The 20715-nt window shown below is 37.7% G+C and overlaps 1 protein-coding gene across 1 annotated transcript; it reads left to right on the top strand.

Moving 5' to 3' along the window:
• Nucleotides 1-582: 582 nt before the first annotated feature.
• LOC143030355 (uncharacterized) lies at nt 583-20278 on the top strand. The gene is made up of 7 exons (XM_076193507.1): nt 583-652; nt 5384-5454; nt 5579-7209; nt 13706-13881; nt 14088-15776; nt 17808-17878; nt 18008-20278. The coding sequence occupies exons 2-7, from the start codon at nt 5384-5386 to the stop codon at nt 19407-19409; spliced, it is 5040 nt and encodes a 1679-aa protein (XP_076049622.1). The 5' UTR covers nt 583-652; the 3' UTR covers nt 19410-20278.
• The last annotated feature ends 437 nt before the right edge of the window (nt 20279-20715 follow it).

Here is a 20715-nt window from a genome sequence, read left to right as displayed (position 1 = left end):
TTAATTGCATGCCTGGTAAGAATCATGAATGTAAACACTGAACAAGCGTTTGATAAGCTGCCTTCTTTTTGTCGAAGAATTTTGCAGCGGTGATCGGAACCAATGAAACTCCAGGCCACATAAAGCAACCTTTAAAGTGGTAACAAACTAAGCATTACTTGCTATATGCTACTCACTTTGTTACCAAGCTCTTGCGTATCCGTCATCTACGAAATGTTTTGCTGGCGATTTGTTTTTTTGGGGGGGGGCTATCGGCAAACGAAAATAAGGTCAATTTATGGACAACAGCGCTCCAATGTAGCAAGTAGCGTATAAATTGAAGATGAGGCAACGCTACTCTCAGAACAACGCTCCAATGTAGCGAAAAAAATATATATGTGGGAACGCGTGGGCAAAACATACGCTTGCGCTTATGTATGTTAATATCTTGTACCAATTTCTAGTTATTGGGGTAACGGACTTTACTGGATGTAATAATCGCCCACCCCAAGAACCCAATGTTTAGGAGAAAGACATGAGGAACCTAAGGAAGACGTTAATTGGGTAAAAGTAGCTCTTCGTTGCTAATGTAGCTATTCGTTGGAAGCGTAGGTCAATAACAATAACAAATATGGCTGATTCAGAGTTCACCGCCGCAATCCCTACATAGAAGGTGGAATCTGTGTGTTTTTTATTTGATATTATGCATTACTTTTTATTTTAGACGTCTTCTGCAACTGTCATTACTCCATGTGTAAATTCTCCCCACCCAAAAACCCCGATTTCCCACATTTCCCCCCAGATCGTTCGGGAGGAGAGGTCTTTTAAGTGCATTACTTCAACAATTAATATCTTAAAAACAACGCAATTGCGTAGGAAATGAAGTACACCATCGTTCATATCTCAACATCTATCACTAGGAACACATGAGCCAGATATCAAGTTCTATGGTTGGGTGAATCCATAAATTGTCCGAATGGAGTTTAAACCACAAATGAGGTGGGGGAAGGGAGTGGATCCACCTATTATCCTCACATATCTAACCTAATGTAACCATTACATAAAAATATACGCAGAAATAAAATGGGTGCTACATTGTCGGTAGATTATTTGAATTTTTATATGTTGCCATTAACTAAAAACTAGTTTTCTTTATGGGTTCCATAACTTAGCCTACATGGAAGGGGAGGGAGGATCGGGTAAAGATACAGAATCATGCAAACATGAATATTCAACATAAAACTTACATTGTTTCATAGCTCTCAACCTAACCTAATGTAACCATTCCATAGAAAAAAAAAAAATTAATGAAAAAATTAAAGAAGTGAAAACTGTGCTAAATAAAATTGGGGAGTGTATAATTTACAAATTAATATTGTAGTAGGATATTTTTTGGAACCATGTTAACAAAAGTCTTGGGATACCTGTTTAGATCTAGAGTTTTTACCAAGATGTATTTACCTAGTTGCATTTTGCAGAAGAGCTATGCGTGCAGGGACCCACAGTTGTATGTTTCCGCATGCAGTTTTTTCTTAAGTTCTTTCTAAGGCAAGAGTGCCTGGTGTAATACAGAAGATGTACACTAACATTCTCTTTATATTATGTACCTAAATCATTCTTTATTAACAGTTATTGTAATGTTCTCAAACTATCACTTTTTTTTTTTTTTATTGTTGGTATCACCATCAGTTGGGGAGAAATGTCATGGGGGCATGTTGTTTCATATGTATGCTAATTTAAGTCCCCACGAGTTCCCAAAGCGAGCTCCGATAATGCCACCGTTCCCACTTAACCCATTCAACTCCGATGACAAGATGTCTTGTCATTTGGTCAAATAAAACAAAAAATCATAATAAAACAACAAAATGTTTGATGATCAAACAGCACCAGAAAAATATGACGTCGTCAGTCCTCCTCCTCCTCGAGGAGGAGGAGGACTGACGACGTCATATTTTTCTGGTGCTGTTTGATCATCAAACATTTTGTTGTTTTATTATGATTTTTTGTTTTATTTGACCAAATGACAAGACATCTTGTCATCGGAGTTGAATGGGTTAAAACAACTCTCAGTAGGTTCAGTTATCCTGCCCTAGCCTTGAATTCTGTGGGCATCCTCCTTTAATCCATCGAAGGTTAATTCTTATGGAGACAAACCTATGATTAGGACCAACATTAAGGAAACGTGCCACATGCCCATATAACTAAAGCTGACAGTCATGAATTGTTGCTGGTATGATATCTATCATAATATAAATAAATATGTCTCTATACCAAGGGCTTTTTCCTCCCTTGTAAGGTAAATAGTCAAGTTAAAAGGCATGTATCTATTTCCGCCCATTCCGCTCCCATACACCACCCTTTAATCCAGTGGTTCTGAAACTATCTTACTGTACGCCATTACCCGTTTTGCTTCCAGCAGATCCGCATGCCCCCACTCTCTCTTTTGTTCATGTGAAATGATTCTTGCTTTTATTTCTTAGCATTGTTCAGGACAATATATTTCTGTTTGTATTAATTCTTAATAATGAAATCCACTCAAACAAATAATAGTACATTCCAGAGACATTTTTCTAAGTAATTGAAAACGAAACATTTGGTTGAAAGGGAGTAAAAAAAAAAAAGATTGAACATTAGCAAACTGTGGTTGGTATTGGTGACGTGTCCAAAATGTGTAAGGAGAACTAGCTTAATAGAAAATGGGTTGGAGTGACTGCTATGATTATACTTTGCATGTATGCAATGGCAGATAATTGTTCTTTGAATGATTTTATCATTCTAATTAAACAAATATTTTTGAGCAGATGATTTCACGTTCCCCCTTGTATCCTCCTCATGCCTCCCTAGGGGGTGCGCCCCCTAGTTTGGGAACCACTGCTTTAATCCCTTTCATTTTAGACCCTCATGGATTACGGGTCATCCCTGTATACTGCCCACTGCCTTGGACCAGAAGCAGTGTAGCAAGACATAGTACATCCACAGCAAGACCATTTTACTTAATCACTACCCCCCTCCATCCCCTTGTACAGAAAAAGAGAAGGCGTGAAGTAATTCCAATGGGCCGAGTCAGAATATTCCCACATAACCACTCCCTACCTGTCCCTCAGCTTAGCTCTGCCTTGTAACACAGTATCACCTATACACAGCCATATATGTACATACATACATATACCAAGGCTTTTTCCCCCTTACAAGGGAGGTACCCAAGAAGAAAAAGGCATAAAATCATTCCCACCCATTCCATCCCTGAATACACTCCACTCCCCTCCACCCTCCCTCTTGTCTTAGCACCTCCTGGATGACGGATCATCCCTGCACCTTGTCCACTGCCCTGGGTCAGAAGCAGTGTCACAAGACGCAGCACATTCACAGCAAGGCCGCTTCGTTAAATTGGCGACCCCCCCTCTCCGTCTCCCCATGCATAAAAGGAGAGGACGGGGAGAAATCCCTTCGGGCTGCGTCAACTTTTGATCACACATACTACCTCACCCCCCATCCCCCTGCCCATTCCACCTCATGCATCACAACATCATCCATATACAACCATTCTCCATTCACCCCTATCTTCTGTCCTCTCCTGTCCTTCCTCAACAGACATTCCCCTCTTCCCCAAAGCCCCATCCACCTCATCCTAGGACATCCCCTTATGTTCACTCCCTCCACATCTGCCTTCCATACCTCTTTTACTAGTCACTCCCTCCACATCTGCCTTCCATACCTCTTTTACTAGTCTTTCTTCACTCATTCTTTCCATGTGTCCAAACCATCCTAATATTCTTTCATCAACCCTATCTCCCAACTCCCTTTCCACCCCTGTTCTCCTCCTCACCTCCTCATTTCTCACTCTATCCAGCCTAGTAACCCCCATCATACTTCTCAGACACCTCATCTCAAACACATTCAAACTCCTTCTCTCTTCCTCTCTTATGTTCCATGTTTCTGCCCCATACAGTGCAGAAAGTGGGAAGTGAGAAATGCTTTGTAGGGCAAACCCTGTCAGTTTTAGCAAGCCTCTGGATTTTTTAGGTCAGTGTTTCTGTCACCTCCCCACCTGACCAGGGCTGTCAGCATCCGTGACATAGCCTGCAATGGGTCACAGGAATTTAACTCATGGCCAGTTTGTATATGGAACACTAAAGCAGCATATGAAACAACACCATAAAAAGGATCAGTAGAGATGAGCTGACAGCATGAAAGTAATTGCTAGCAATGGGGTTTTTCAAAGATTACAATTATTAGAAGAAATGTTAATCCATGAGAATTTCCCTTTGATTAATATACAAGTTGATATGACAACTGCAAACTCTATTTAATTCTGCACCACACCTTAATGTCACGAAGTCAACACCCCCCAACTGCCATGCAGTTAATTGCCCTCCAACCTAACTTTAATGACACTAGTGTAGGGTCACCGTGCAGGCAGGTGAGACTAGCATAGTATATAAACAGACGGAAACATGGCCAGGGTGTATTGTAAGCACCCTTTATCATATTCTTGTGTTGCCACTCTGTTAGAAAATATGTCATTTAAATTTGTAATTTTTACTATTGTACATTTCATTGTTACAAATATATTACCTGAAGATGTCTCCTTGAGGATGAAATGTAGATATATAGATACATTAGGTGATCTGGTGTGTGCTCATCCCTTATTGAAAGAAGTAATTAGAACTTTAGAAAATGTAAGAAAAAAGAACTGCAGTAATACTTTAATTTGTATTAATGCTTGTATTTATATATATATATATATATATATATATATATATATATATATATATATATATGTCTGTAATGTGTATATCTGAGTGTTTCTATAAAGCAATTGATTGTATATATGGCCACCAGTGTTGAAAATAAGTGAATTCATGAATTCTGATTTTGCAACAATTAAAAGTAGCACCACACTATAGTACTGAAGGCGTAAGGATACGAGAAAATGTGAAATGGACAATAATAAGGAATAATGGACCAATCAAACCTACCTAAGCAACATATTACACATATACCATAGCAATAACTTGTTTTAATACAAATAGTTCATATAATGTACCCAAAACATGCATAGGAATCTATGAAATCAAAGTAAATCATACTGATTGTATTGTAATCATACATTTTAGCTTGTTAATTGTACTTTTTGTGGAGGTTGGTGGACCCATAGGGCATGAATCCTTGTGTCTTCCATGTTTATGCATACAAAGTAGTGGTTCTTGACCTTTCTATACATATTTTGGTTACAGTATCATTTCAATTGTTGTCAAAGACAATTCTGTTTTATGACTATTAAGCTATGAAATGCATTAAATAAAGACTGGAGAGTTATCTATTTTAATGCTGAAGTTAGGGACAGAAAAAAATAGAAAACTTTATTTTTATACAAATTTATATTCATATTCCTTTATTACAGATGGAGAACATGGATACCACTGAAAATATAAGCCAGGACATCACTGTCAACAGCAAGTTGAAACAAACTAGGTACATTTTTAAGTGGACCTCCTTGAGTAGCTTTAACTTATTAGTAAATGAGGATAAATCCAACTGCAGTGAATTATTATTTGGTAGTTAATGTGAAATAATGAGACTGAGTTTCTTATTTCAGAATGTCTCCCACTGTTACTGAAATTGATGAAGAAAATTGTAATTCAACTGGAGAGGAACTAGATGAAGATCCATTAGCTAATTTGGATTTACCCAAGGAAGTTGAACAAAATACCTGCATGTATACAGGTGAACATTCCAAGAAAGATCGGCAGACACGTACAAACAAACTGCCCCATGAATGTTCTCAGTGTGATAAGGTCTTTAATTCTCGAAAGTTATTGAGGCAGCACATGGCAGTGCACAATAGGGTATTGTATCATTGTAACAAGTGCAATGCAGCTCTGAGTCACAGGTCGACCCTAAGCAAGCATATGAAGCGACACACAGGAGAAAAGCCCCACAAATGTTCATTTTGTGACTCGAGTTTCACGATCAAGTCCGATTTGAATAAACACATGCGGATCCATACGGGCGAAAAACCGTATAAATGCAAACTTTGCATGGATAGTTTCAGCCAAGCGGGTCACCTCAAGACGCACATCATGACGCACTCAGGAGAAAAACCGTTCAAATGTAACCAATGTATTTCTGCCTTCATCACCTCCTCGGCTCTGAAGAGACACGTCAAGACCCACACCGGTTACAAGCCCCATAAATGTGAGACGTGCGAAAAATCATTTTACGAATTGTCCAAACTACGCGAACACATGACAATTCACAGTGGAGAGAAACTTAACAAATGCATATTTTGCGAATCGAGCTTCTTCCATAAGTCCGATTTAAATAAACACATGAGGATCCACACAGGAGAAAAGCCATACAAGTGCGAACTTTGCATGGCTGGTTTCAGCCAAGCAAGCCAACTGAAGACACATGTTATGAAACATTCAGGGGAAAGGCCGTTCAAGTGTAGCCAATGTATTGCTGCCTTCATTACCTCTTCCGCACTAAATGGCCACTTGAGTATTCACACAGGAGACAAGCCCCATAAATGTTCCTTATGTAGTGCTGCCTTCTCACGGCTCGATCACCTCAAGAACCATCTCAACGTCCATACAGGCGAGAAGCCGTATAGGTGCCAAGAATGCAATGCCAGCTATCCTGATCCCGGTAAACTAAGGCGCCATATGAAGGCTCACACGGGAGACACGCCGCATAAATGTCCATTTTGTGATGCCAGTTTTAATCAGTTGCATCACCTCAAGGTTCATACAAATGAACACTGTAATAAGAACGATACTGTTTCCACCTCTGGTGAAATAGGAAAGTCAACCTCGCAGAAATGTAGAAATGAGACTTTCAAATGCACATTTTGTGATGCAGAATTCATTCAGAAGATGGCCTTGAGGCACCACATGCAGACACACGTTCAAAATATCAAGAGTGATCAACTAAATGAAAATAGAGGCACTACTTCAGGAAATTGCACAATCACTGATGAAGTAATCAGGATCAATGAAGAACAGAATCATCCTGTAGAATTTAAAATTGAAGTAGAGGATGGCCTTACTGCACTGGAAGAGAACCATTCTCCTGTTTGTCCACAATCTGAGGTTGTAAATGAACAAAGTTCTCCCATAGAGGAGGTTTTGATCAAAGTTGAAGATGATGCCTCAGAAAGCTCCACCAAAGGAGTATTGTATTCACAAAAGGATCAAATTAAAATTAAGGAAGAAATGGATCAAGATTAGACAAGTCACGTTACTTTCCTAATGTCTCACTCATTCCAGATTGCAGTTTAGATAGCAAGAAATATTGAATTGCTTGACCTTTGATGTAAAAGGAAGCAAAATGTAGTCAATCATTTGACATAATGTACTTTTTATAAGCAAAGTAAATTTGTATTGATCAAGGTTAAATGTACATTGAACAGGATGTTGTACATTACAAAACCTGCTTGAAGGATAGATTAAGCGTATTACTTAAGGGATTCCTACAATCTCAAGAAAGTAATATGACTTGGGACTAAATTACTTAATTTGAATTGGGGTAAGTTATGGTAGAAGACTCATAAGACTTCATTGTGAATCAATGAAATAAAAAGTTTTCAAGGAAATGCATTTAGTTTACCATTATTTAGTCCATCAAAAACTATAATAATACTTCCTTTTATATGTTATAAAATAAAAAGTTCCTTATCAGAATTAACTTGCCAAGTTCCATTTCACTATATAAGCTAATAATGGAACTATGAAGAATCTGAAATTTCTTTGAGTAGTACATGGCATGTCAATTAACAGGCAATGCCATATTAGGTAAAGAGTCTATAACAGGAGTAGGCCCGGTTGAAGAAGGGAAATGACAAGCCCAGGGATGTGAAGGAAGAGACATGTAAAAGTGTGTTTATTTGGGGAAATGGGAGGGTGATTTTAGGGGAGAGGGACTTGCATGAACAGCAGATTGTGTTTAATCTTGCACTATGTGGGAAGAGTAAGTAAGCAGATCTGGTAAGAAAAGATAATAGGGATAGGTTTTATCCAATAATTGTAACAATCCTGAAAATTAAAGACTTGGAGTGAATCCATGGGAAAATGGGGCAGGGAGAAGTAGCTGTAAAGGTCAATATTTCTTTATCTGAAAGACATGGGCCTGGAGGTGTGACATGTGAAAAATCATTTTATGAATTGTACAATCTGCATGATCACATGGAAGTGCACACCAGTGAGAACCTCATAAGGGCTTATTTTGTGACTACAGTTTTTCTACTGTTTGCATTATATATTGATTTTAAAAGTCCATCTGTCACTAACATTTGGAATATGCTATATCCATATCTATGTCCAAATCTCATTGGACATAAGCAGATTGGAAAAAGTACAACAGCGAGCCATAAAACTGATTCCAAATATCAGAAAGAAATTGACTAAAATATATGAATCTATTTTCCCTAAAAAGCTTAGGCTCAGCGGTGATTTGGTACAGATTTTTTGTTATTTATCATTATAGAATATAATTTTCTGTTTATCATTATTTATCTTCTTTATTTTTTCTTCATCTGACCTAGTTATGGACCAAAAGATCTCATGTTGGCATGATCTTCCTTTTATAGGTGGCCTTGCTGCCATGGAAGATAACTTTTCTACCAATTGTCCATACACTAAGGTTGCAAATGAACAAAGTTCTTCTTTCGATCATAGCTGAAGATGGTCTTACTGACTCAGAAAGTTCTAGTTCCAGCAAAGGAGTGTTCTATTCACAAAAGGATAAAGTTTAAGAAAATGTTTAGGATCAAAAGTAGACAAGTCATCTGGCTTTCTTAATATCCAACTCACTTCAGATTGCAGTTTAGATAGCAAGAGGTGTTGTTGAATCCCTTGACCTTTGTGATGGAAAGGTGGGTGGTCGATGAATGGAATAAACTTAGTAACCACGTAGTAAGCGCTGAAACTATCAGTTGTTTTAAAAAACGATTAGACAACTTTATGGATGGGGACGACAGGTGGTGATGGATACGGAGCTGCCTAGTGTAGGCCTTATGGTCTTTTGCAGTCTCCTTTATTTCTTATGTTCTTATGAAAGGAAAGAAAAGTATGATAAACTACATGAAAGATTGTATTTTTCATAAGCTAAATATATATTCTTAATGTGTTTTGTGTACATTGAGCAGGATGCCTATTACTTCATACATAACAAAACCTGCAAAAATATGTAAAAGAACTGTTTGAAAAATAGATTGTGAGCATATTACCTGACTGAGGGAGTCCTACAATCATAAAAATGTAAATGACTTGGGAATATGGCTGTTTCGTGAGACTTTGCTGTGATTGAATGACATAAATTTTTTAAAGATTTTTATTTATTTTTATTATTTTAGTTTACCCATTATTTTGCCAATCTAAAAACTTCATATTATAGCCTATGTGAAATAACCAAAGCTGCTACAATACATGAATTATAATCTAGGTTGGAATTTGTTTAAAATGACTAATGTCAACAAAATTGTCAGAGTAAACAGTATATTAGTAATGAAACCTTTATCAAAATTACAACATTTTGCTTGTAACTTTTTTCAAGTACATAGACATAGAATATGACCTCAGCTATTTATACATCCTCGAATGGATGAGGAGGGACACTAGGATATGGAGTATCACTGTAGTTAGAAAGATTTTAAGTGGCACCCAGTGATATGCCATCTTATTGTCCTTTCTCCATTCTAGGGTGTATGCATAGCTTAGAGGTCTTATTCTATGTACTTGAAAATGATTCAACAAGTGAAAAGTTATATTCTAATACAGGTTTCATCCTAATATGGTGTCTATTCTAACTAGGATAGAACTGTACATGAATTTGAGGTTAGGTACGATAAATTGGAGAGTAAAAGACAAGACCCAATGAGCACTTCTCTGTTCCTTATACCACAATTAGGTAAATAAACAGTGACCTTTCACTAAAGGGATGATGAAAAACTAATGGAAACACCGATCCATCCAAGACTAGAATATGTCAATGGTATGGTCCTCGATGGTCCACAATGGAAATTGTGGACCACAATGGAAATAAACTCCAATGCTTTTTTGTGGTATCCTCAGCAATTGTAATTGTTATTTCGAACTATGTGTTCTTTTCATTAGCTGCACTTCGTGTATATTGATTCAATGCTAAATAAACTTATCATTATCATTATCATCTCAGTAAAGGATATAAGATTGAAAGAATGCAAAAGGCAGTAAACAAACTGGTTCCCAACTTGAGAGATAAGCTATATGAAGAGGGACTTATGGCACTGAATCTATTAACTCTAAAAGACAGAAGATAGATAGATAAACTTTATTTGGCAAAGAATCAATATACATGAAGTGCAGATAATGACAAGAACACATAGTTCGAAATAATAATTGCAAAATTCCGAGGATAACACAAAAAGCATGTACGCTTATTTCCATTGTGGTCCTCATTAGATTGTTATTCTACACTACAGAAGAGAAAGAGGTGATATGATTACAGTATTTGGATTGCTAAGAGGGATAGATTACATTGACAAAAGAGATCTCTCGATTAGGGATAGGAAGGATTTATGAGGTCATGAAATAAATTAAAATAGATGTGAAGAAATATTTTTCTGTTTAGATGCATCAATACATGGAGTTGCCTAGAAAGTTATATCACCCTAGTTGAAATAATACATGATTTCAAATTCAATATGGTAACTGCAAATCGATGTAAAACAAATAAAAAACCATGCATGAACTTGAGGCTAGGTATGATAAATTAGAGAGGAGATGGGATCCAATGAACATTGCTTCTTTTCTGTATGCTATAATAAACTATAATTAGGTAAACACACACACAGCTTGACAGTGCAGTTGTATCATTCACAACATCAAGTCCTGCATTCCCAGGGATGAAATAATTTCAGCATCATTACACTGTGAGCTGACACTTCAACTCTCATGGGCAAGGAATTGTAGATGTATATATATGTGAGTTCACAGCATTGCACATAGATCAAGCATATATGAGCTCTGAGCCATGGGTGCCTTTTTGTATGGAGGCAAGGGGGGCAGCTACCCCCCCCCTAGAAATCCAGTGTGTTTGACACTTTATTGGACATCATGTAAAAACATTTTATTTTCTATTAGTTACAGTATATCAGTGTATAATTGATGAAAGTCAAAATACAACTCATTTAGATCATGTAAATATATGGCTATATATGTATAATATCTTTAACTTTGCCCTTCTACAAATATTCCTGAGAATACCCCTGCTCTAAACTCTCATCTGAGAAAGTAATAGCTGTCAAACGAGAGTCCAACACATAATGCAATACCATGGTGAATTATAGACTCGTATACTATTTTTGCTTGGAGCCAAGAATGGTAAATGAAGTTCAATACAAAAAAAAATGGAAATGGACAATAGCTGCAAAAGACTGTCCTTAAACTATTCCTTGGGAAGTGAGTGCATTACAAAAATGAAAGAGGAAAAGTATTTGGTCATGTTAAAACACAACCTGTAACCTGACGGACATGAAAGCAGGATTGTGGGAGACACGAATAAGCCATTGAGAAACATTAAAGTGGATTTTCACTATATGGATGAGATGATGAACAAAACTTATTGAAACAATGATCTGAATAAGACTAGAACATACATCAATGTTATGGTGCCCACACAGAATAAAGGAGAAAGAGTGAAAAAAGTAACCAAACCAGCTCCTAGCTTGGCAGATGAACCATATATCTGCCAACTTTAAAAGATCAAAAGAGAAAGATGATATGATTACAATGTTCACATCAATAAAGCGGATAGACTATATTGAATAGATCTCTTGATTAAGGATAAGAGGGCTTTAAGAGGACATGAGAACAAATTAAGGAAGACTTCATGACTAAAGAATGACAAGAATTAAAATTTCCACATAGATGTATAAATACTTGGAATAGCTTAAAAGGTGATATAACCCCAAACTGAAACAATACAATTAAAATCTAAATATGGTAATTGGAAATCAAGGAAAGACTAAGTTCAAACTGCAAATGAATTTGAGGCTAGACATAATAATATAGAAAGTAGGAGACGGGACCCAATGAGCGTTGATCATTTTCTGTATAATACAATTAGTAGCTTACCACAGCCAATGGCGTATAACGCGTTTATGCCTGCGATCGCATATGTGTACACGTGTTGGTAGGTTCGGTCAAAATAGCCTCGTACTTTGCAGCTCGAAGCAAGACAGCTACATTCAAAAACAAAGAATCAGTGCCCTAGACAGTTTGATGATCATCACTGAGTCATGAACGATAGCTGTTGAGCGATAATAGTACCGAAAAAAATGTCGCCTCAACAATGTTCATTTGCAACCTATCACGGTTAATATTTTCGTTTGTTGTAATGAACAGAAAACCTTTTCGCATTGTACAATGAAACAACGATTCATTATACTATTTGGTCTTATCAATTAATTAACTGGTTAACTAATTGGTCAATTCCTTGTCTGTAGATAGCCAACAGGTGGCAACTTTATGATTTTTTTTTATTCTACTATTTTCACGATAACCGAGAACTGTTTTCTACCTTTACTAACAAGCAACTCATTTCTGTTTTTGGATAAACTTACTCAATGAAGTATTCAGGGTACTAAATACATTTATAAAACGACATCTCGCGCACAGTTTATTAAAATTCCTTGGGGGCATCATATGCTGCAGTTTTTGCAAGGTCCATTCAACACGTGTTGTCAGTGTCGAGATTATTTGTAGTTTGCAGATCAAAAAGGATTACAATTATCAGACGGATGCATTTTATCCTAACGAACGAAAGGGGAATTTATATTTTGTCAACTTTCAATCAGTTAGCAAAGAAAATTTAGTACAGCACTTTTTTTATTCTGAAGTTAAACCCTATTTTTGACATTTGTAAACAAAGTAAGTGAATGGGAGTATCCACAATAACATTTCTGTAAATTGATATCTACCATTAAACAAGATTCCTAATATTGTTCTGCATGAAATAAATATAAAGTTTTTGCCCTAAACTGTGGGTTAACCATAGTAACGATTTTTATAAATAAGTGAGGGGATCCGTCTTTTTAAACCTCTTGTAGCCTATGGTTCAATAGTAGGGTAAGGAGGGGGAATACCGACCGAGGGGGAGCACCGACCGAATGCTCTGTTACTTTAATTATTTCAAATTGTGCGCCGCCACTCACCACCACTCATCATCAGTGAACAATGGGTCTCCAACATCACGACGTCTGTGTTTACCAGTTAAGAAATTTTATTTTTCGGATATTTGTTCATATTTTTCACGGTTCTCATATAATGTCTCACGTCGGTGAATTTGGCGTGATTGTTTTGTGTTAAGTTTTATTACGATATTTAGCCATATTGACATGTTATCGAGTGAAATAAGGTGCGTCCTTTCGAAGTAGCTGCCATAGCGTTGTTGTAAAAATAATGATAATCGTGGTGCGGGGGAACATCGACCGCCAATATGCTTGAAATACTAGGAAAAACATATAAAAAAAGTGATTGATTATGTATATTAGTATGAAAATAAATGGTGGTGATGAACTAGTGCATTTAAATGAAGTGGAACAGTATTTGTGTGTGTAAAAATGAAGGTGATTTTTTGTGAATTGTGGTGCAATATCAGTGCCATTATACTAAAAAAAAAGGAAATTTATTTTTGGGGGGTCATCTTTACCTGTTCATATGTCTAACGTCATTAACTCTTTCAGATCTAGCCTATTGCCTTCTTAAAAGCCCGATCATCATGCCTCGCAAGTATGTCAGGAAAAGTGACAAGCAGCTTGACCGTACCAACTTGGAGGCTGCATTCAAGCACCGGGTTGCAACTAATTGCAGCATCAAAGCAGCTGCTGAGGAATTTAGTGTCAAGAAAACAACTCTTGTGGTAAGTTTAAAAGTTCAACCATCCCATTTAGGTTACATCAAAGGTCTGAAATTCACTTCCTCAATATGTGTTTCCAGACTTGTTTAACATTTCCTTCCATAAAAAGAAAAAAAAATAGCCTAGCCTAATAGTCTGGGAAACCTATAACTTTGATAGAAGCTGTCAGTAAGGGCCCTCTGAGGCCTAATTCATTTCTTCTGTCACAGGACGCCTTCAATCGATCCAAGAAGTTGTCTGATGGGATCACTTATGTGCCTCTGCAGCCCCATGGTAATAGGGTTTTCACCCCACAACAGGAGCTGCACATAGTAGAATATACCCTCCACGCTGCCAGGATATTCTATGGCCTGTCCATGAATGAAGTGCGAAGGATGGTATACCAGTATGCCAAAGCTTGCGGGAGCCAGACCATCCCTGATGCTTGGGAGAAGGACAGAATGGCAACACGAGACTGGTACTACTCGTTCATGGACCGTCATCCAAACCTTGTGTTGAAGGCTCCAGAGGGCATGTCAATTGCCAGGATTGTGGCCTTCAACAAAGTTAATGTGGAAACCTTCTTTAGGGCTTACACATTAGCTATGGAGAAGTACGAATTCACTCCAGACCGGATATACAATTTGGATGAGAGTTCCTTGTCCACAGTTATGGAGCCTGTTAAGGTTGCTTGTGCAAGGGTTCAGCCAGTAGCCTCGCAGGTAACTCAAGAAAGAGGGGACACCATGACGTTTGTGGGTATTATAAATGCCGTGGGGCAGTCCATCCCTCCAGTGTTTATAATTCCCAGATGCCGATGGAACCCAGCTTTCATGAGGAACACAATCCTTGGTTCAATAGGCATATTGCATCCTAATGGCTGGATGAACGGTGAATGCTTTGTGCAGACACTTCAGCATCTTCATGAGAAGTCTGGTTGTTGTGTAGAGAACAAGATTCTTCTCATCATGGACAATGCTGAATGTCACATGAACATTCATGTTATGGAGTTTGCGATCAAGCATGGTATCGTGATTGTTACCTTGCCTCCACATACGACAGACAAACTTCAGCCATTGGATGTGAGTGTGTTTGGTCCCTTCAAGACGTTTCTGCGTGGCCTACTGAATGACCACTCTCTCATGCACCCTAATGAGCATATAACAGTGCACCAGTTGCCAGAATTTGCCTCAAAGGCTTGGATTAAAGCCATTAACCCCTCCAACATTCTTGATGGTTTCAGGTTGACTGGTATCTGGCCTATCAATCACAACATCTTCCCAGATGATGCATTTGTAGGTGCACAGGTAACAAAGCGACTGACACCACCTGTGAATTATACTGAAGAAGTTACTCCAACTTCTTCTGATGGAGAGGACCGACTAGCTGAAGGCCATGACACAGAAGTAGATCTTCCTGATCCATCTCCCATGCATTCAGATGGTGACCTGTCCCCTGCTGATGTGATGGTGGAACCCTGCTCCTATGGGGACCCTAGCATCTCCAGTGACCCTGCCACTCTAGGCCCTAGGAACTCAAAACTGGCTTCCCCAGAGATCACCCCAGAGGGTGTCAGGCTGTTCCCCAAGGTTGCTCCTCTTCCTTATGGAAAGGGATGTAAGATGGTATGGGCCTGCATTCTGACTGAGAATGAGGAGGCTATCACAGATGTAAGGGTGAAGACAGAGAAGAGGAAGAAGATAGAGGAGAAAAAGAAGGCAGCAGTTGAAAAAAAGGCATTGGGAGAGAAGAAATGGTGTGCAAGGCGAATGAAGGCTGTCCATATAGGGAATGATAGTGAAGAGAAAGATGATGATGTTCCTATGCAGCTCGATGACTCCTCAGAGCACTCAGATGAAGTGAAGGATAAGGACAATTGGATAGAATGGTCATATCCTTTTGCTAAGAAGGCACTAGAGGTGAGGGACTTAAGGTTTCTGCAGCCAAAATTTATCAATTATCATAATTCATTATCAGGGCTAGCCTAATCTGGCATAGGGTGAGATGGGTAAACACCAACCTATTAGTAGAAAAACTTTCATAAAAATTCCATTTTGTACCTGAAAGAGTGCACGTTGTGCCCAAAACAAATTACACAACATGGCCTACCTATGTTATACTCATAAATCCTGAATTCAGAAAATGAGATTTATATTATGCACTTCAAAATTTTTTGGGACCTTGGTTGGTGTTCCCTTATGGTAGGAGAACACCAACTGGGGAGTGGGGAAATATCAACCCTTATATTTGAAGCTCATAAAACAAAAAACATTGTTGTTTTTTTGCCTGAAATCAACATATATGATGACCCTAGCCACCCCCATCATTATTAAGTGATGTAATGAAAGATAAACACATACAAAATTAACATTTATTTAACAAAACAAACTTAACTCTGGCAGACATACTATAAACATATCTTCAACAATATGAATTTTATGAATTATTAACAACTATTTGAACCAGAGGGAAGTTAAGACACCTTAAAGTATATTTGAGCAACTTATTGCCTATACATATAGATAGAGGGAATTCAAGACATAAACCTATATACAAAGAAATACCTTAGCCTGTATACTACTACAAGTTTAGAAGTGCATGTTGAAGGCAATCAGAGGGGGATACACCTTAACTAGGTCGGCTTGCCCCATGGTGGCTCTGTTTTGGGTCAACAGATGCTTTGTCCTAAATGGAGAAAGCTGACTTCATTTGGAGGAGAGAAAGATTAAACTTCCTATCCTCCATGATGTCCAAGACCTGGGCAACACAGCACACCAATGTGCCCATGTTCCTTCCCTCTTCCAGCTTCAGCTCAAGTAGAACAAAGTCCCCCACCTGAAAAAGAACTTAAAAAAAAAAAAAATAGATATATGTGCCTATATAGGTACATACACACACACACACATATGAAGAGAGACTAACAAAACTTGAGCTACAGACATTAGAGCAAAGAAGAGAGAGAGGAGACTTGATAACTATTCATAGAATCATGAAAGGCATAGAAACTATTGATAGAGAGGATCTAATAAAATGGGATACTAGAAATACAAGAGGACACAGAAAGATCAAGAAAGACAGTTATAGAAGAGACCTGAAAAAGAACTGCTTTCCCCACAGAGTAATAGACAATTGGAACAAGTTAGATGAAAAAGTGGTGTGTGCAAAAACAATTTATGAATTTAAAAACAGTTTAGATAAAATGAGATATGAAGATGGGACACCACGAGCATAGCTCCCCTTCCCGTAAAATACAACTAGGTAAATACACACACACACACACACATTTATATATATATATACACACATCACATATGTGCATGTGTGTGTGTGTGTTTATATAAACCAGTCAATTATACATATTTATTTATATGGCAACCACTGTTGAATATAAGTTCTGATTTTCCAACAATCTTGGAAGTTGTTCCACACTATAGTGGGGCTGTAAGGATATGGGAAAATGCAAAGTAAAGACAATGGCAATAAATAGTTAACCAAATCAAACTTACATAAGCAACATGATATTATACATGGTAATAGCCTGTATAGGAACTCATATGATATAATGTACCCAAATCATGCATAGGAAACTATGAAACTAAATTAAGGGATATTGATGGTTCTGTAATAATACAAGTTATATTAACTTATTGTTTTTTGTCTTTTCATGGAAGTCAGTGGACTCATAAGGCATGCAGCCTTGCATCGTTCATGTTATGCTTTCAAAGTAGTAGTTCTTGACCTTTCTTTCCCTGTTAAGGTTACAATACCATCTCAGTTGTCTGGAAAAGACAATTCTTCTTTATGATGATTATTATAAGAAAAGCATTAACTGAAGGTGGGGCAGATGCCTATTTTCATGTAGAAATTAGAGACAGAATAAGAGAACATGATAAAAAAAACTAGAAAACTTTATTTTTACTAAAATTTATAACCATGTTCCTCTATTACAGGTGGAAAAGATGGATATCATTAAAAACATAGACAAGGACATAACTGTCTGCAGTAGATTCAAACAGAGAAGGTACAGCTTTAAGTAAAACTCCCTGGGTAGCTTTAACTGATGAGTAAAAGAGAAGTAAATCCTCATGCTGTGAAATATTTATTATTTGGTAGTTAATGGGAAATAATGAGATTGAATTTCTTATTCCAGAATGATGTCTCCTGCTCCCATTGAAATTGATGAAGACGATCATAATTCAACTGCAGAAGGGCTTGATGAAGATCCATCAGCTAATTTGTATCCACCGAAGGAAGTTGAGCAAAAACACTATACAGGTGAACATCCTAAGAAATATCAGCGAACATATACAAACAAATCACCTCACAAATGTTCCCAGTGTGGTGAGATCTTTGATTCTCAGAGTTTAGCAAAGCAACACATGGCAATACACACTAGGGTATTATATCACTGTAGCAAGTGTGATGCGACTCTTAGTCACAGATCTACATTGAGAAAGCATATGAAGAGACATAGTGGCCACAAGCCCCATAAATGCTTGATATGTGAAAAATCATTCTACGAACTATCCAAGCTACGTGATCACATGGCAACACACACAGGAGAAAAACCTCATGAATGTTTATTTTGTGACTCGAGCTTTGCAAGTAAGTCCGATTTAAATAAACACAAGAGGACCCACACAGGAGAAAAGCCGTATAAATGCAGACTATGCATGGATAGTTTCAGCCAAGCAGGTCACCTCAAGACGCACATTATGACACATTCAGGAGAGCGGCCACACAAATGTAGCCAATGTATTGCTGCCTTCATCACCTCCTCAGCTCTGAGGAGCCATATGAGGATGCACACTGGAGAAAGGCCCCATCAATGTTCCTTCTGTAGTGCTGCCTTCTCCCGGCTTGGTCTGCTAAAGAACCACCTCAACACACACACAGGCGAGAGGCCACATAGGTGCCAGGAATGCAATGCCAGCTATCCTGATTCCGCTAAACTAAGGCGCCATATGACTGTCCATACAGGAGACACACCTCATAAATGTTCTTATTGTGGTGCCAGTTTTAATGAATCACATCACCTCAGGATTCATACAGATGAACATTGTCATAAAAGTGATACTGTTTTCACTCCTGGTGAAACAAAAAACTCACCCTCACAGAAGCATAGCTTTGGACCCCACAAATGCACATTTTGTGAATCAGAATTCATTCTAAAGCTGGCTTTGAAAAGTCACATGCAGACACACATTCAAAGTAACATGAGTGTTGATAAACGAAAAAAAAATAGTGGCACAACTTCAGAAAATTCTTCATCCATCAGTAGTAAAAGAATGAATATGAATGGAGATCAGATACATCCAATAGAAGAAGTTATGATTAAAGTAGAAGATGGCCTCGCTGCCTTGGAAGATAACTTTTCTACCAATTGTCCACATACTGAGACTGTAAATGAACAAAGTTATTCAATAGAGGAGGTTTTCATCAAACTTGAGGATGGTCTTACTGTCTCAAATAGTTCCAGTTCCAACAAAGAGGTATTGTATTCACGAAAGGATAAGATTAAAGTTAAGGAAGAGGTGTTGGATCAAGATTAGACAAGTCATCTTCCCTTGTCAATACTTGAATCATTCCATATTGCAGTTTAGGTAGGAAGAATTCCCTGAATTTTGTGATGCGGAGGAAAAATATGATCAACCATGTGAGAGAATGTACATACATATACCAAGGCTTTTTCCCCCTTCCAAGGGAGGTAGCCAAAAAGGGAAAGGCATAAAAACACTCCCACCCATTTCATCCCTAAATACACTCCACACCCCTCCCACCCTTCCTCTCATCTGACAGAATGTACTTTTCAAAAACTAAATGAATTTATATTGAATGTGTTTTGTGTACTTTGAACAGGATGTCACTTATCTCATATATTAAAACCTGCAAAAAAGTGGAAAAGAGCTGCCTGAAATATGGTTTGTGAGCATAATACTTAGCTAAGGGATTCCTACAATCTCAAGAAGGTAATATAACATGGGACTAAATTACTTCATTTGAGTTGGAGTAAGTTATAGTAGAAGAGAGTATGGTTGTGTGTCATGAGACTTTGCTGTGACTCAATAAATTTTTTCTTTTTAAGAAAATATTTTTACTATGCCTCTTATTTTGCCTATCTAAAAAATTTAATGTTAATAGTAGTTCATATATTTTGTGTGTGTATAAGACATATTTATATATATATATATATACGCATATAAGAACATAAAAGAGATTTCAAGAAACCTTAAGGCCTACACTAGGCCATTCCATGCCCATTATCTCCTGTCATCACCATCCATAAAGTTGTACAACCCTTTCTTAAAACAATAGTTTCGGTGCTCACTACATGGTTACTAAGTCTATTTCATTCATTTACCACTTCTTAAATTTAAATTTGTCCAATTTAAATCCATTACTGTGAGTCCTGCCTGTTGTCTTAATATGATGACCTTATCAGCAGCATCCTTGTTAAGGTCCTTGATCCACTTGAACACCTCTAGTAATTAAGGTGCCTTACCCTGTCCTTGTAAGATAAATTCCTGTGCCCGTGTATCATTTTGGTCATTCTCCTCTGTACTAATTCTAGACCAAAACTACTGTGTAGTCAAGGATGCATCTATCACCAGATAGTTTGATAACTACCTCTGCACTTTTATTTGTAATGGCCCTAACAATGAAACCTAATGCTCTGTTAGTTCTATTCATGGTACTAATGCACTGTTTCCTGGATTTAAGGTCAGGACTCACTAGAGCTCCTAAGTCTCTCACACTCAGTTTTCTCTGAATAGGTTATCTAAGATATACCTACTTTCTATGTTTAACAGTCTGCACTTTGAGAGGTTGAAATCCATTTGCCATTTCACTGCCCATGTG

This window comes from Oratosquilla oratoria, chromosome 12, assembly GCF_046742065.1.
Source record: "Oratosquilla oratoria isolate Oo_2021 chromosome 12, ASM4674206v1, whole genome shotgun sequence".
In the NCBI taxonomy this organism is placed as follows: Eukaryota; Metazoa; Arthropoda; class Malacostraca; order Stomatopoda; family Squillidae; genus Oratosquilla; species Oratosquilla oratoria.
The sequence above is the reverse complement of the archived record's forward strand: the minus strand, read 5'-3'. Positions and strand labels throughout refer to the sequence as shown.

Excerpts from the sequence above, each read along its gene's own strand:
- LOC143030355 (XM_076193507.1), top strand. The coding sequence starts at position 5,384 with ATGGAGAACATGGATACCACTGAAAATATAAGCCAGGACATCACTGTC. Across the intron at positions 13,882-14,087 it reads TCAAGAAAACAACTCTTGTG|GACGCCTTCAATCGATCCAA; the intron begins GTAAGTTTAAAA and ends CTTCTGTCACAG. Across the intron at positions 15,777-17,807 it reads TTGCTAAGAAGGCACTAGAG|GTGGAAAAGATGGATATCAT; the intron begins GTGAGGGACTTA and ends CCTCTATTACAG.